At 50.6% G+C, this 17,117-nt stretch overlaps 1 protein-coding gene across 1 annotated transcript in view; it reads left to right on the top strand.

Moving 5' to 3' along the window:
- The first annotated feature begins 13,223 nt into the window (after window positions 1-13,223).
- LOC126988330 (homeobox protein Hox-A3-like) overlaps window positions 13,224-17,117 on the top strand; it is a 28,114-nt gene continuing 24,220 nt past the window's right edge. The window contains exons 1-2 of the mRNA XM_050846387.1: window positions 13,224-13,320; window positions 16,120-16,321. Coding sequence (XP_050702344.1) covers window positions 16,153-16,321 — 169 coding nt within the window. The 5' untranslated portion in view covers window positions 13,224-13,320; window positions 16,120-16,152. The remainder of the gene's footprint in view (window positions 13,321-16,119; window positions 16,322-17,117) is intronic.

Raw genomic sequence — 17,117 nt, 5'->3', positions numbered from 1 at the left:
ATCAAGTCTGTTAAGCAGTTTAAGAAATTGACGTAGATATCTGAACAGAACAGCAACAGCACGTAGAGGCTGTACCTCTCCATGTCGAGCCATATACGGCAGAGAGTTCTACAGGTAATTTCACGAATCCGGCACACAACACTAGGGAGAACTAACTCAGCGCGAAGGACTTCAATCTTAGCTGTCTTGGGGCAACCAAGGATTATCCTCATTGCTTCATTTTGAATAATTTCCAGGGGCTTTAGATGGGACTCGCTGAACCGGACGAAGACTGGGGCAGCATAATCAATCAAGGATCGTATAACAGAAATGTAAAACATTCTAAGTACGGGGTCGCCAACACCTATCTGTGTGCGAGAACAGACAGCTAGTTAAGGAAATAGGTCTAAAGTTACCATCACCCTTAGGGATGGGAATGATCGTAGCAGTCTTCAGGCAGATGGTAGGCTTTGTGAGTTGTAAGGCATGTTAAACAAATCTAAGATAGGATTATCTTTCATGACTAGTAAGGCACTGATAACGTCATAAGTGAGCCCATCTGCACCAGCGCTGTAGACTTGCCCAATTCCTGCGAAAAGAAAACAAAACATGCGGGAAGTCTATGTTCTCGGGGCAGGATGTCATTCCCTGCATCTTGCACGCCACATGCTCTCCAAGAATTAACTCTTTCACTGCCTCAATCACTCGTCCACTCGTCTCTCCACTGAGCCCCAGCAGCAGCACCATCCACTCCCTTGCCGTCCTCCTATTCACTCCACGTCCCATCTCACTCAGAAACACATGCATCATCTTAGTTCTCTCCCTGTCAATGTCATTTTGGGTCTGGGTCTGGGAGCCCTTCTCGCGGCAAGTTTTCTGAGCGTGTCCTGGCGGCACAAGATAAGCTGTAGGAGAAGCTGAGTCTACGCAAAACAACTTTTGAGAGAGTGGCAGCAACATTACGAGAAATGTTTATCTCTTTGCGAGATATCGAAGGAGGAAAGGAACGATTATTTTCGTCTACTTTAAGGACTAGTATTTACTCTATCTCTGTATTCATTCCCATCTAGTGCTTGGGCAATGTTCTCCGTCCCCACATTTTATTGTCTTATTGTCCAGGAGGAGGTACCGCCCCCTCCCTTGTTGTGCTTTCCTTCCTACCATTGTATCTTTTTAGTTTCCTGGTGCTACCTACACATGTATTAATAGTTGTATAATCACACTCTGTCCTGCCTGGGGGTTGGGATGCCATGCTCCTTCCTTCTCCCTTGTTGTTTACCTGCAACAATAAACTATCAATCAATCAGTCCTCCCTTCTCCTTTGTTGTTAGATGCAACAATGAACACTAAAATCTATCAATCAAAACTACTTACGATAAAACTCGTTTACTTAAAGTATTTCTACAATATTAGGCTAATGGACCAAACTCGATCATTGTGGTTTTAAGATATGGTAGTAGCCTTTTGGGGTGTCTGGGATGAATTCATGCCCTTGCATTTACTAGCAGATTACGTCTTGATGCTCCCGGCGGCTCCTCCCACGTGTGAACGTACTTGTCCCGAGAGCACCCAGCTGGTCCAGCCGCTAGATCGTCGCGGCTGTATTGCCGGCCAAGAATTGCCAGGTGTAAAGCCGCCTTTATTAGTCACCTCTGAACTGGCGGGTATTTTTTTTTTTTCTAGCTCCAAGTGACGTCATCCCGCTGGTCCGTCCCAAAACCGCCTCCTGCGCGTATCGGTTGCAGTTTTGAAGCAATTAAAGTGATTTGACTTGGTATATATAGACTTAGCAAGAGAGGAGCAAATATATATCGATCGAGACACCTTACCTCCCGGAATCCACCGCGCTAGCTCTTGGCCACTCCTCTAGGATTCTTATTACAGGAGCAGTGATTAGCCTATTTTATTATTGTTCATTTTTGCTCTAGAATTGTTTCCTTTGCTTAAAAAAAAAAAAAACAGCAGAAGCTTACGAAGAACCCTCAGCATCACCATTTAAAATAGGAAGCAGTATAAGCTGCAGTGTCTCAGTGACATAGACACAGTGTCCAGATGAAAGTCCTGTAGTACATTTCATATACTATCCAGTTTTTTTCTTCTTTTCACATCAAAGGAGACGGCTCAAGGGCAACGAAAAGAGTGGAAAAAAAGCCCGCGCTATATATACTCGCCGCTCCCATAATCGACAAATGTAAAGAGTATAGCCAAATGAGAGGTCAATTTCAATACGAAGTGTTGCTTGATAATTAATAATAAGTTCCCATCTTTCAGTGGTCCAGTGTAACTCCTTCAAAAACAAGCTCGACCGTCACTTCCTTCAACTTAATATCAACTAGAGTAGAAATGCAACGTTTTGGAGCCTTCTGATAAAATCACAAGTTTAAGGACAGACCACCTAGTCTGGACCATTTGGTCTGTGTGGTCTGATTTTCTATGTAAATTCTCTCTCTCTCTCTCTCTCTCTCTCTCTCTCTCTCTCTCTCTCTCTCTCTCTCTCTCTCTCTCTCTCTCTCTCTCTCTCTCTACCACGGACTTGGGCGGAGAGCGACTTTTTCAGTAAGGCCTTCAGCCTAAACAACCGCTTACAGACTCTTTGTAGGGAGCTTGACGTGGAGTTCTTTAACGCATGGGACAATTTCTATGGACAAAGTGAGCTCTTCCACAGGGACGGATTGCACCTTTCTCCCATCGGGGCAGCCAGATTCGGAAGGCTCCTCAACGACGCAGTACGTGTCATCCGAGCAAAAAACGAGTCACAGCCACGTCCCTCCACCCCGCCCGTGTAAATAGACGCCGTGCACCGCAACAAACCTGTAACCGTGATCCCGCAAGTACCACCACCTCTATTACCAAGCCTCTAGATAACTTAAAAATCCTTAGTTTCAATGCGCGTAGCCTAAGAAACAAATTTGATGAACTGAGATGTCTTGCTTTAACAGAAAATTTTGACATAATTGCTATAACCGAAACATTTATCGACACCACAAATATTGATTTAAGTTCCGAATACAACATAGATGGCTACAGACTCTTCAACAAAGATCGTATAAACTGTAGAGGCGGTGGCGTCGCCCTTTATGTCAAAAGCTATTTGCAACCCACTGACAAAACACCGGGAAACAGTAACGTTGAACATTTGTGCGTGCGAGTAAACATTGCAAAAGTCAATTTAAAAATATCTGTCACCTACAGACCTCCCGGGAACAAAGCAAAGAACAAAGCACGCCCGAAAACATTAGACTTTATAATGATACCAGGCGACGAGTAAAAAGACTAGTAGGTTAGGCAAAGCGTAGATATGAAGAAAATATTGCAGCCAACTGTAAAAATAATCCGAAATCTTTCTTCAGTTACATAAACAACAGAAAGGCGATCAAAAGTGGTATTGGACCTTTAACAAACAGCGACGGTGCACTAATGACTGACAGCCAACACATTGCAAACCTCTTAAACAATTACTTTTCCTCGGTGTTTAATACTGTTACGCCACCCCCCCTACCACACACCATCCACGGGCAGGCAGGTGGCGTAATCCCCACCAGAACAACCACACGGGCACCAGTCACTCACAGCGGCCCACACAGAACACCGAGGGGAGGAGGGAACGAGGCAGGGCACAAAGGATACACGTTCAACACTAAGTTCTAGTTTAATGACAGGTTCCTCACACAGTACAGCAACTTTCAAGGGCACAGAACAGTTAGTTAATCAGGCACAGTACAGGGGCACGGCAGACACGCACACCGGAAGCACACAGCTCGCGAGCGGAGCAGCTCAACACTCTCAAGCCCAGACACGCGTCTTCTCCACTACAACTCCTCAGCCACCCTTGCTCCCCCACTGCTCGACTCAGCACTTCCTGCCCGGCGGCCCCGGGCCCCCTCCTGTCTCTCTTGTCCCAACAAGTAGAGTTGCACCATGCTGAGCTAACTGCATCATGCTACAATTTCATCACATTACACATACAATCATTCACATACAGCACATTCGTAACACTATCTCCCCCTTCAGAAGGCAGTCGACCCGGCTGCCCCAACATTCAACAAACAAAACATGAAATTAATCAAACTAATCAGTCCCCTGGGACATCACTAAAGTCTCTTGACCATCCCGGCCGACGCCTCTCTCGCCGAGGGCGCCGCTGGGATGCGGGCGGCGGCAGGCAGGCGGTGGCACCCAGAGCGGCGTCGTCGGCCCCAAGTCCTTGCTCAGGGTTGTCACTGACATCTGCCGCTTCGCCCGCACCGCCCATGTTCTCGTTCGCCCCTTGGTCGACCTCTGACACGTCCCCTTCGCTGCTGCTGGGGCTCACGTCCCTCTTGCGCCGGTCGTATGTCTCCTTCATGGCCTGGCCTGCCACCTTGAGCTTGCCCCGTACGCGTCGGTGCACCTCAGCCAGGCTTTCCTGCAGTGCCGCTGCGAAGCCAGAGGTGACGGTGGGCAAGCTCACGTCGGGAGGCCGCCCCGTGGCCAAATCCACCGGTAGCCTGAGCTCCCGGCCGAACATTGAACACAGAAAAATACATGCAATATACATAAATCAGTCTGTCCTCCACCACGTCCTCCACAGTCTCTTCTCGCGCCCCCAAGGGGCTCCGCCTGTCAGCCACGCCGTCGACCAGCCGCCAGTCCTCAGTGGGCTCTTCCACGCCATCCACTCCACGTAACGCTCGGGACAGTCGACACCGGCTCCTGGCCTCCACCCTCGGGGCAAGGTGCCCTCGCTCAGCCGTGACTACCTCCCCACGCAGCCATGCTCGAAAACCTCCTGGAAGCAAAGGGCACCTTTCCGGTCACCCTCTCCAGCTCCCGTCCGAGGCCACCACGAGCCTTACTGGCCTGCGTCAGGTAGTCGAGGCCCAGCAAGCACGGCTCGTCTCGATCGGCGACGTCCATTGGCCGGCGCTCCACAGCGCTGCCTACGCCGATACGAGCCTCCACTGGCCCCTCCAGCAGTACACACTACCCCGGGTCAGGCCGCGCCGAGCACTCCTCAGCCCCCGGTGTACACTGTCACGCGTCGTGGCTACAACCGCTAAGCCTCCCACTGGCAACACGCTGGTCGGGCGGCGGCAGCTTACTCAAGGCGGGGCCCGAGGGCGGGAGACGGCTGGAAGTCGGCTCCCTTCTCCAGCCCGTCCGCGCTTTCCGCCCGCGCCGCGTCCCTGGGCCTGGGGCAGGCGCTCGAGCGGTGGCCAGACTGGCCACAGTCCTTACAGCGCGGCTGGAGGGCGTCGGGGCTCAGCCGGTCGAGGGAACGCGTCCTTCGCTCCCCCAGGCACCGACTGCACCTATGCCCCCTCTTGCCACAGCCCCCGCACGAGCCACGGAGGCCCTCCGGGCTCGCCTTCATCGACGCTGCCTTCATCTTCACCTTCGCCATCCGGCCCCGGAAGTCATGGCAGGGCGGGGCGGCCGCCGCTAGGCCGCGGATCGTCGTCAATGCCCCGAACTCCAAGGCCCTCGTCAGCGCGTCGTCGGTCCACGGCAGGGGGTGAGAGTCCTCGCCAGTCTCGTCCCTCAGCGCCCGACAGTCCGCACAGAAGTGCTGCGTGCCGTTCTTCTTCATATCCAGGACGACTGCTGAGGGCCATGGACTGACTGCCCGCTCCATCACCCCTTGCGCCGCCAGCTCGTTGACGGCGCGCTGCAGTACCTCCCTCCTGGCCGGCACAACACGTCGGGGCGGGCTCCTGGTGGGCGCACCATTTCCCGTGCTGATGTTGTGCTTCACCAACCCCGTGCAGCCCAGCAGGTCCAATCCACCCCCGCTGAACACGTCCGCGCACCGAGCCAGGGTGTGGCGCACCTTCGTCTGCGCCTCCGTCAGGTGAGCGGCGCTCCGGTGCGCCGAATCCTCCAGGAAGTCGGGCAGCGGCCTCACAGCGGCCGACTCCGCGCTCCCCGACGCCTCCTCTTGTTGTTCCACCTCTTCACAGGTGCCCAGCTTGGCACCAGCGGGTACTTTCCGAGCCTCGTCGGAGGAGTTAGCCACCAGCACCGTGACTGACTCCTCCCCCGCTCCTTCGAGACTCCCTCCGGCTGCCACACCACCAGGCAGCTGCAGGCCCTCCGTGGACTCCACCGTGCCTTCCGCTGGCATCGCATCCGACCGGCAACACAGGACCCTGGCCTCCGTCCCCGGGGCAAGGTGCAGTCGCTCCGCCGCGACTACCTCTGCACAGCCGACCTTCGGGAGCAAAGGCGCCTGTCCGCGCAGCCTCTCCAGCTCCCGTCCAAGGTCGGCACAGGCCTCGCCCTGCGGCAGGTAGTCGAGGCCCAGCACGCACGGCTCGTCTCGATCGGCGACGTCCATCGGCCGGCGCTCCACAGCGCTGCCTACGCCGATACGAGCCTCCACTGGGCCCTCAGACTGCACGCAGTGCCCCGTGACGCCACACAGCCTCTGTGGCGCGTCCTGGAGTCGCGTAGCGGCCAGCATGTCAGGCCGCCCCAAGGTCCTCTCGGCGCTCCCCACCAAGCGGCCGGGCCCGTCCACTGAGCCCCGTAGCGCTGTCGTCAGCAGCAGCGCCTTCTCATCCTCGCCCCAGCCCTGGGCAGCAGCTGGCATCTTGAACTGGGCCTTCAACGCCAACTTCCGTCGTGCCCCGCTGGCAAGCCTCCCTGAGCGCAGGGGAGGCCGAGGGCCGCAGAGGAGCGGGCGGACCACGTGGGCTGCAAGCCGGCCGGCATGGCGGAGAGGGAGGCGGTGAGAGAGGCAACGAGGCAGGGTTAATGGGTCCGACTCCAGCACCAGCTGGACCCAAAGGAGCGGCTCCGACGGCTCCCCAGCCTCCTGCAGCCTCCACCGGCTCCGCCACGACGCCACCGGGCTTCAGGGGCCCTTGCCAGGGACCCCGCGCGGAGCCCGCCAGTCCGCCACCCGTGCACCCGCCGCCAGCACGTGACGCTTCTTGTTCCTCCCCGCACCACGTTGCCACCTCTCGCTGCTGCCATGGGAGAGAGCGGACTACGTGACCTGCGAGCCGGCTGGCATGGAGGAGAGGGTGGGGGTGAGGGAGGCAACGAGGCGGGGGCTCCCCAACCTCCTGCGGCAGCTACTGGTGCCGCCACGACGCTACCAGGCTCCAGGAGTCCTTGCCAGGAGCCCCAGATAGGCCCCTGCAGGACCGCCGCCCCGGCGCTTCCTGCCAGAACTGAGCCTTCTTCCTCCGCGTGCGACGGTGCCACCTCTCGCAGCTGCGTCTCCGCCTCCCTCAGGCCTCGGACCTCGCCTTCCTGGGTCCGCACCTCCTCCAGCCGTTCACTCCTCGCGCTGTCGCAGCCCTGGTCGGTGTACTGCTGGGTTTCCACCTTCAGCGACGAGAAACAGCTCTGGAGGACCTCGGCAAGATGGCGGGCCTGCTCGTCTGCCCTCTCTTCTGCCCTCAGAGCCTGCTCGCGAGCCCTCTCTTCTGCCCTCTGAGCCTGCTCGCGTGCCCTCTCGTCTGCCCTCTGTTCTGCCCTCTCTGCCTGCTCGCGTGCCCTCTCGTCTGCCCTCTGTTCTAAATCCTGCCTCATACTGGCCAGCATGGCAGCGAACAAGTCCATCTGGCCCGGCTTCACCTCACCCGGGTCAGCCTCGGCCTTGCCCGTCTCCTCACCCTCACGGCGACCACTGGGGGACGCCATGACACTCGGCGCGCTTCACTGTTCACTTATCCCCACTCCTTTGACACCAAGTGTTACGCCACCCCCCCTACCACACACCATCCACGGGCAGGCAGGTGGCGTAATCCCCACCAGAACAACCACACGGGCACCAGTCACTCACAGCGGCCCACACAGAACACCAAGAGGAGGAGTGAACGAGGCAGGGCACAAAGGATACACGTTCAACACTAAGTTCTAGTTTAATGACAGGTTCCTCACACAGTACAGCAACTTTCAAGGGCACAGAACAGTTAGTTAATCAGGCACAGTACAGGGGCACGGCAGACACGCACACCGGAAGCACACAGCTCGCGAGCGGAGCAGCTCAACACTCTCAAGCCCAGACACGCGTCTTCTCCACTACAACTCCTCAGCCACCCTTGCTCCCCCACTGCTCGACTCAGCACTTCCTGCCCGGCGGCCCCGGGCCCCCTCCTGTCTCTCTTGTCCCAACAAGTAGAGTTGCACCATGCTGAGCTAACTGCATCATGCTACAATTTCATCACATTACACATACAATCATTCACATACAGCACATTCGTAACAATACTAACAGTCTTCCTCTCGCTACCAACAACACCAGTACTATTGTAAATCTCGAGCATGCATTGCCTAATTTTGAAATAACAACCGATGAAGTCCTTAAAGCTCTCCATTCACTTAAAACAAATAAAAGTCCCGGACCCGACAAAGTATATCCTATACTGCTTAAAGAAATAAAGAGCGAAATACTCTCCTCCCTCACTACCGTATTCAATATGTCCTTGCGACAAGGCATCGTCCCTTCGGATTGGAAAAAGGCTAACGTGACACCGATTTTTAAGAAAGGAGACAAAAAAATACCAGGTAACTACCGACCCATTAGTCTAACTTCAATTGTAGGTAAGCTACTTGAGAGCATAATTAGAGACAAAATTGTGAGTTACCTAGAAAGCCACTCATTAATTGGGGATTCACAACATGGCTTCCGTAACAAAAGATCCTGCCTGTCAAACCTACTGACCTTTTATAACGATCATCTTCTCAATTTATGACGTAACCAAATCAGTGGACGTAGTCTATCTTGATTTCCAGAAAGCGTTTGATAAAGTCCTACATCATAAATTACTTTATAAATTAAAGCAAATAGGCATTGGCGGTCAAGTAAACCAATGGATCGCGAATTGGTTGAGCAACAGACAACAAAGAGTGGTGATTGACGGATTTAACTCAGAGTGGGCGCCGGTCACTAGTGGCGTCCCTCAGGGCTCGGTTCTTGGCCCAGTGCTCTTCATTATTTACATCAACGACGTGGATGTTGGACTCAATAATCGCATTAGTAAATTTGCAGACGACACAAAGATTGGTAACTCGGTTCTCACTGACGAAGACAGGCAAAGCCTCCAAGAGGATTTGCACAAAATTTCAGCTTGGTCGGATAAATGGGAGATGCCCTTTAACGTAGACAAGTGCCAGGTCCTTCAAGTTGGAACAAAAAATAAGAAGTTCGATTACGAAATACGCGGCGTTAAACTCACAAGTGTTCAATGCACACATCTCACATCAATGCATCGATGCAGCAAATAAAGCGAACAGAATGTTGGGCTTCATTAAAAGAAACTTTTTATTAAAAAATAAAGATGTAATACTTCCGCTCTACAATAGTTTAGTCAGACCCCACTTGGAATATGCGGTACAGTTTTGGTCTCCCCACCATGCAAAGGACATTGCTAAACTAGAAGGTGTTCAGCGTCGAGCAACAAAAATGATCCCTTCCTTGCGCAACACATCCTACGAAGAAAGGCTTTCCACCCTTAACATGTTCTCTCTTGAGAAACGTCGCCTCCGAGGAAAACTGATCGAATGTTTTAAAATACTTAATGGTTTCACGAATGTAGACAGAACAAAATTGTTTATGATCGATGACACTGCGAACGAGGAACAATGGCACAAAACTCAAATGTAGACAAGTAAATTCAGACTGCACCAAATTTTTCTTCACCAACGTTGTAGTGCGAGAATGGAATAAGCTCCCTCCATCAGTGGTCCAGTGTAACACGATTGACTCGATCCTTTAAAAACAAGCTCGACCGTCACTTCCTTGAACTTAATATTAACTAGAGTAGAAAAGCAACGTTTTGGAGCCATCTGATTAATGTAAAATCACTTAGGTTTAAGGACAGACCACTTACTAAGGATTTCAGAGGCTGTGCGGCCTCGTTTTTTGGGAATAATATCGTAACGAACAATCGTATCGGTACGAGATTTTGCGACAGTGTATTTCACACACTGCCTTAATTTTGAAGGGTATCGCCAACCGCCACAAGTAGAGAATAAAGGCACTTGTCCCTATACCAAGAGGGTAAAGTCATCAGTGTCAGGCAAAGATACGAACACAACTACCAGAGGCTCCGCCCACCTTGTTCCTCTTCCCTCCATCTCCCGCCTCCTCCCTTCTCCCTCAATCTCTCTCTCTCTCTCTCTCTCTCTCTCTCTCTCTCTCTCTCTCTCTCTCTCTCTCTCTCTCTGGAAGATACATACATACTCGAGAATGATTTTTTTTTTTCAATTAAGGCATGCTTGATGTGATACTGGGACTTTAATTTTGAGCATAGTGATACACATCTGGGCCGTGGACGTAATGACATGTGAGAGTAGGGGGAGGTGGTAAATGATGACTACCATGATTGATGGTAGAACGATTGCTCGCTTGTATTTGTTTCTCTCTCGTTTGTTTTTGTTTTTTTCCTATTTGCGACCTTTCTTCGTCACCTGACTTTGACTCGCGGCACCAGTCGTCAAGTGTACCAGAGAGAAGATAAAATGGCCACTAAGATACAGCACTGTCGCCATGGCTGCAGAAATGCGTTTGTCACGCGACTTGTTAACTTTTTTAACAAGGAGAAGGCCAGCAATAGCCTTAAGATTGCTTTGAATAGGTAAGTTTTTATTGTTTTCTCTTGTTTAACATAGTAAATAAGTCCTTGTGCCCTCCGCTCATTAGAATCGCAGCCTTAGTCATGCCGAAACTTATTTCTAAACCATGACAATATTTGTTTTTTACGGAACTTTACATCAATCATTTATTTATTCATATTGTCCTTCCTCTACTCAGGCCTTACCACCGTGCTGCTGCGGCCTTAGGGATGCAGTGAAGATGGTGCAGTCGATCGTGCAGCGCAGCACCAGGTCACGGCCTGACACACCACCAGCACCTCCAGCTCAGCCCGTCATCGACAGCTTCACGATCGGGCCATTCGCCGCCACATACACGCACAGTTTGCTGTCAAGCAGGACTTCACTCTCGCTTCCTGACAGACAACTTAAAGGCAGCTAGCATCATCCCTGATGAAACCTCGAAGATTTCCTTGTGGCGACTGCTCCATGAAATGGGATTCGGTATAAGAAATGTCAGCGCAAATTTTATGTCAGGAAGGAGTCCATGGACGTCGTGTGCCGCAGGAGACAAGCCCTACGAACGCTGAAAAGACACCGGGAAGAGAACAGGATGGTGGTATCCGTGGACGAGACCTGGTTCACCACCAGGATGAACCACAACATGGAGTGGGTGGACAGCACGCAGCCTGTCACCAGTGTGACGTACAGCCGCCAGGTGCCTCCAGGAGAAGGGTAACGCTTACTGTTAGTCGCAGCTGGCACAGAGGATGGTTTCATTGACAGCTCCTTTCTCTGTTTCCCTGCCAAGAATACCAGCGTCGACTAACAAGGAGAAATGAACGGCAGCTTTTCCTTCGTTGGCTTACGTCACAGCTCCTGCCGTTCCTGGAGCAGCCGGCAGTATTAGTGATGGACAATGCTCCATACCATAGCCAACTGACTGAGGAGAGTCGCTGCCCCACCACTGCCACAAGGAAATCGGACATCATTGAATGGTTGGAGCAGCGAGACATAGCCTTTCCACAGCAAGCTACACGGCCTGAGCTCCTCAGTATCTGCCGTGAAAACAGGCCAAATCCTCAATACAAGGTGGATAACATCATCCGCGCATCGGGCCACGAGATTGTTCGTCTGCCACCTGCTCATCCTGAGCTCAATGCGATTGAGCAGGTGTGGGGAGTCATGAAGCGACACGTGCGCTCCTCACTGCAACGTTTCACACGAGCTGACCTGCAAGCCAGGATGGAGGAGGCCAGACTTTCTGTCACAGCCGAGGTGTGGGAAGGTGCGGTTCGGCGATCACGACGCTTTGAGGACGACTACTGGACAACGGATAATATCCATGAAAGTGTCGATCCTCTCGTTATTAACCTTGACTGTGACAGTGATGATGGGGATTTAGTGTTAAGTTGTGAAGAAGATTAAAGTCTTGAATATTCTTGTTTGTATCCTTAGTAAACCAAGAGTGTCCTTGCCATCACTATATTGTATAAAGTTCCTTAATATAAGCCTCATAACCAGTGTCCCTCATCCACACTCAGTGATTCACTTTTAGTACTACCTCAAACATTTTATACCTTCATAATTCTTCCCGTTACCATACTTTCAGCTCTTACCTGACAATAAAATTAATAGCACCACTATAATTTGGCGATAAGAGCACCATTACTTTTATCAGTAGGTACATGCTATACAATAGCCCTACGAAAACGTACACCATAAACCACCAAACCACTACGCTACCAATAGTTACGGAGGTAATTAGGCTATGTAAGTAACACGTTACCCTACTCTCAACTTTATTTAAAGGATGCCTATCAGTATTAGAAAGAGTATATAACGCCACTACAATTAATGCATGCCTTTCATTCATTATAGTTACGAAGCTACATGAGAGAGAGAGAGAGAGAGAGAGAGAGAAGGGAGGAGGCGGGAGATGGAGGGAAGAGGAACAAGGTGGGCGGAGCCTCTGGTAGTTGTGTTCGTATCTTTGCCTGACACTGATGACTTTACCCTCTTGGTATAGGGACAAGTGCCTTTATTCTCTACTTGTGGCGGTTGGCGATACCCTTCAAAATTAAGGCAGTGTGTGAAATACACTGTCGCAAAATCTCGTACCGATACGATTGTTCGTTACGATATTATTCCCAAAAAACGAGGCCGCACAGCCTCTGAAATCCTTAGTAGTCTGGACCATGGGGTCTGTGTGCTCTGATTTTCTATGTAAATCTATGTAAATCTTTTCACGGACAGTCTTGCCACACGGACGGTTCCCATATTTACTCGCCTCTCTATCTCCAAGACACAAACACAAAGACTATCTAGGTAAAGAATAATAACATAAACAGACTAAGACGACTAAACACTAAACGAAACCTAACAGAGAAGAAAAAATAATTGTCGTAACTAAACTCTTAACATGGGGGGATATCTACGTTATTTTGGCAGCCATGTTCATTGTCCTATTTAATTACATAGTTTTAATCGCGTAATAAACAAATAAAAACACTAACCAACTACTATATTAAAAAAAACGACAGGTGCCTCATTTAAACACCCCCAGAGGAAGCACCCAATGACGTCACACGCCCACGCAAGCCTCCCATTGGCCGACAAAACCAATGACGTCACTACTTCTCTCATGACGTCAGGGATTTCAACGCTTCCTATTGGCTGGCTTAATGACGTCACGGCGTTCTTGGCTCCTATTGGCTGACCTGCATTCCAACCTTGTTTACACGTTAGCTGGGCAGGGAACAGGTGGATATGTGACCGATTTAGGCTTTTTTTGACCTGTCCCCGGCGCCACAGGTGAGTCAGGGGTCAGAGGTCACGTGGGGGAGGGAACGTGGAGAAAAGAAGGAAGGAAGAGGGAGAATTGGAGGAAAGAGAGGCGAAAGTTAGTGTGTGTGGGGTATACCTACTCTCTCTCTCTCTCTCTCTCTCTCTCTCTCTCTCTCTCTCTCTCTCTCTCTCATTTATCTGCATATTTTTCGTCTCTCTTCCTTCCCATCTCTCTCTCTCTCTCTCTCTCTCTCTCTCTCTCTCTCTCTCTCTCTCTCTCATTTATCTGCATATTTTTCGTCTCTTCCTTCCCATTTCTCTCTCTCTCTCTCTCTCTCTCTCTCTCTCTCTCTCTCTCTCTCTCTCTCTCTCGTAATATCTTCAACACCCAAGCCCACACACACATTGGCAAGGCTTTCGCATGAGTTGTGGGCATTTCCAGGGTCAGTTTCACGACCCTGGTGGTAGTGTGACCCTTCCTCTGTACCGTGGCCCTCAGGAAACACTCATTACAACCCGCCTGATCCCATGTTTGGCCTTTGGAAATCAGTAATGTGAGAGGTGGACACGTCCATACCAGTAGTTCCCAAGCTATGGGGCACACACTCCCCTGGGGGCGTGAGCTGGATACAAGGGGGCTTGATTCAGTCTGCAAAAATTACACTTATGCAAGCAATACACACACACACACACACACACACACACACACACACATATGAAGGAGTAACACTTTGAATCATTTGCTAACTTTTCTGTAGCTGATTAGCGTTCACACTAACTTTGGAAACTGTTAGCGGATCAATTAGCTTCTTCTAAATGTAGTTCCTCTTTAAGTCCACTAAAAATTTCATTCAGGTTTGTTCTTGTCCATCGTGGGCAGACACAGCACCAGTTGAGCCACATGGGACAATCATTCCAGGGCTCCCGCTTATGGATATATTACCCTGTTAACATGGCATATAAGTTGTGATCAATATTGAAAATTTAATGAATTGAATATGGGGGTCCTGCAGAGGGCTTTGGCGGAAGTGGGACCGGATAAATAAGAAACACAAGTAACAAGTAACAAGTAACCCTTTAAAGTAGGGAAACTGGAGAATTATTAGGGAAACATTTTGTCTAAGCTAAAACATATTGAAATTTCAGGTCACTAGGTCTGTTTTTAAGGATTTTAGAGCCAAAATACTTAACTGGTAACTTTTGGGTTATCGGTGCCCACCACTGCAGCAACAGGTCACTATAGCTAAGTGACCTCATTCTTGCTACATTATGGCTGACAGACAGTTCGCTACAGTCTGTTTCACTAGGATGTTAAAGGCAGCCACGCACCCTCATGTTCTTCAATTTTGACTGGCCAAGTGGTAGCCAATCACTGTGCTGGAAATAAGTTAAGTTTGCTTGGCCCAGGAAGCGCTCTCTCTCTCTCTCTCTCTCTCTCTCTCTCTCTCTCTCTCTCTCTCTCTCTCTCTCTCTCTCTCTCTCTCTCTCTCTCTCTCTCTCTCTCTCTCTCTCTCTCTCTCTCTCTCTCTCTCTCTCTCTCTCTCTCTCTCTCTCTCTCTCTCCTCTTCCTTCTGCCTTTTTTTTCTCTCCATTTCCTCTCCTTTCCCTTCTCTTTCCTTCCCTTCCCTTCCCTTCCATTCCATTCCCTTTCTTTTCCCTCCCTCCCTTCCTTCCTTCTCCCTTTCCTCATATTCTCGCAGCTCTTCCTTCTTTCTCCCTTCCCTTCCCTTCCCTTCCCTTCCCTTCCCTTCTCTTCCCTTGCCTTGCCTTCCTTTTCCTTCCCATCCCTTCCCTTCCTTTCCCTTCCATTCCCTTTCTTTCCCTTTCCTTTCCTTCCTTCACCTTCCTTCCTTTCCTTCCTTTACTTCCTCCTTCCTTCCTTCCCTTCCTTCCTTCCTTCCCTTTTCCTTCCTTCCTTCCTTCCTTTTCCTTCCTTCCTTTCCTTCCTTTCCTTCTCCCCTTACCTTCCTTTCCCTTCCCTTCCCTTCCCTATCATTCCCTTCCCTTTCCTTCCCTTCCCTTCTTTTCCTTCCTTCCTTCCTTCCCTTCCCTTTCCTTCCATTCCTTCCTTTCCTTCCTTTCCTTCCTTCCCTTCCTTTACTTTCCTTCCTTCCTTTCTTCCTTCCCTTTCCTTTCCTTCCTTCCCTTCTTTCCTTCCCTTCCTTCCCATTCCTTCCTTTCCCTTCCTTCCTTTCCTTCCTTTCCTTCCCTTCCTTCCTTTCCTTTCCTTCCCTTCCTTTCCTTCCATCCTTCCTTCCCTTTCCTTCCTTTCCCTTCCTTCCTTTCCTTCCTTTCCTTCCTTCCTTCATTCCTTCCCTTTCCTTCCTTTCCCTTTTCTTCCCTTCCCTTTACTTTCCTTCCCATCCCTTCCCTTTCCTTCCTTTCCCTTCCCTTTCCTTCCTTTCCCTTTTCTTTCCATCCCTTTACTTTCCTTCCCTTCAATTTCTTTCCCTTCCCTTCCCTTCCCTTTCCTTCCCTTCCCCACCATTCCCTTCCCTTCCCTTTCCTTCCTTTCCCTTTCATTCCCTTCCATTCTCTTCCCTTCCCTTTACTTCCCATCCCTTCCCTTCCCTTTCCTTACCTTTCCTTCCTTTCCCTTCCCTTTCCTTCCCTTCCCTTTCCTTCCCCATTCCTTCCTTCCTTTCCTTCCTTTCCTTTCATTCCTTCCATTCCTTCCTTCCTTACCGTCCTCTCCTTCCTTTCCTTACCTTTCCTTCCCTTCCCTACCTTTCCTTTCCCTTCCCTTCCGTTCCCTTCCCTTCCTCCACCCTCCTCTCCTCTCCACTCAACTCCAAATCATTGCCACCTATTATTTATACTCCACAGGAAAACACCACCACCACCACCATCACCACCACCATGACCTCCACACAAGCCAGCATGGACGCCACCACCACCACCACCACCAGCACCAACACCACCAGTCTTGGCAGTGCCTTGGACGGCCTGCCCAAGCCCTTCGTCAATGCTATGCGGACGCTTTTTGATATCATGGACGACCAACGCTCAGGCTATGTCAAGCTATCAGGTGTGTGTGTGTGTGGGTGTGGGTGTGTGTGGGTGGGTGTGGGTGTTGGGGGAGGTAGGAAGGAAGGAAGGAAAGGGATGGGAAGGGAAGGAAAGGAAGGGAAGGGAAGAGATAGAGAAAGGAGAGGAAGGGAAGGGCATGGAAGAGAAATGAAAGGAAAGGAAAGGAAGAGAAGGGAAAGGAGAGGAAAGGGAAGGGAAGGAAAGGAAAGGAAGGGAAGGGAAAGTAAAGAAAGGGAAGGGAAGGGATAGAGAAAGGGAGGGAAAGGAAATGAAGGAAAGGAAAGGAAGGGAAAGGAAAGAAGAAAGGAAGGGAAGGAGGAAAGGAGGAAGGAAAAGGAATGGAAGGGGAAGGTAAAGGAAGGAAAGGAAGGAAGGAAGGAAGGGAAAGGAAAGGAAAGGAAGGAAGGAAAAGGAAAGGAAGGAAGGATAGAAGGAGGAAAGGAAAGAAGGAAGGAAAGGAAAGGAAGGAAGGAAAGAAGGAAGGAGAAGGAAAGGAAAGGAAGGAAGGAAAGGAAGGAAGGAGAAAGGAAGGGAAGGAAAAGGAAAGGAAGGAAAGGAAAGGAAGGGAAAGGAGAGGAAGGGAAAGTAAAGAAAGGAAAGGGAAGGGATAGAGAAAGGGAAGGAAGGGAAAGGAAAGGAAAGGAAAGGAAGGGAGGGAAGGAAGGAAGGAAAAGAAGAAAGGATAAGGGAAGGAAGAGAAAGGAAGGTAAGGGAAAGGAAGGGAGAAAGGAAGGGAAGGAGGGAGAGAGGAAGGGAAGGGAGGGAAAGGAGAGAGAAAGGAAGGGAAGGGAAGG

This window comes from Eriocheir sinensis, chromosome 69 (assembly GCF_024679095.1).
Source record: "Eriocheir sinensis breed Jianghai 21 chromosome 69, ASM2467909v1, whole genome shotgun sequence".
Taxonomy (NCBI): Eukaryota; Metazoa; Arthropoda; class Malacostraca; order Decapoda; family Varunidae; genus Eriocheir; species Eriocheir sinensis.
The sequence above is the reverse complement of the archived record's forward strand: the minus strand, read 5'-3'. Positions and strand labels throughout refer to the sequence as shown.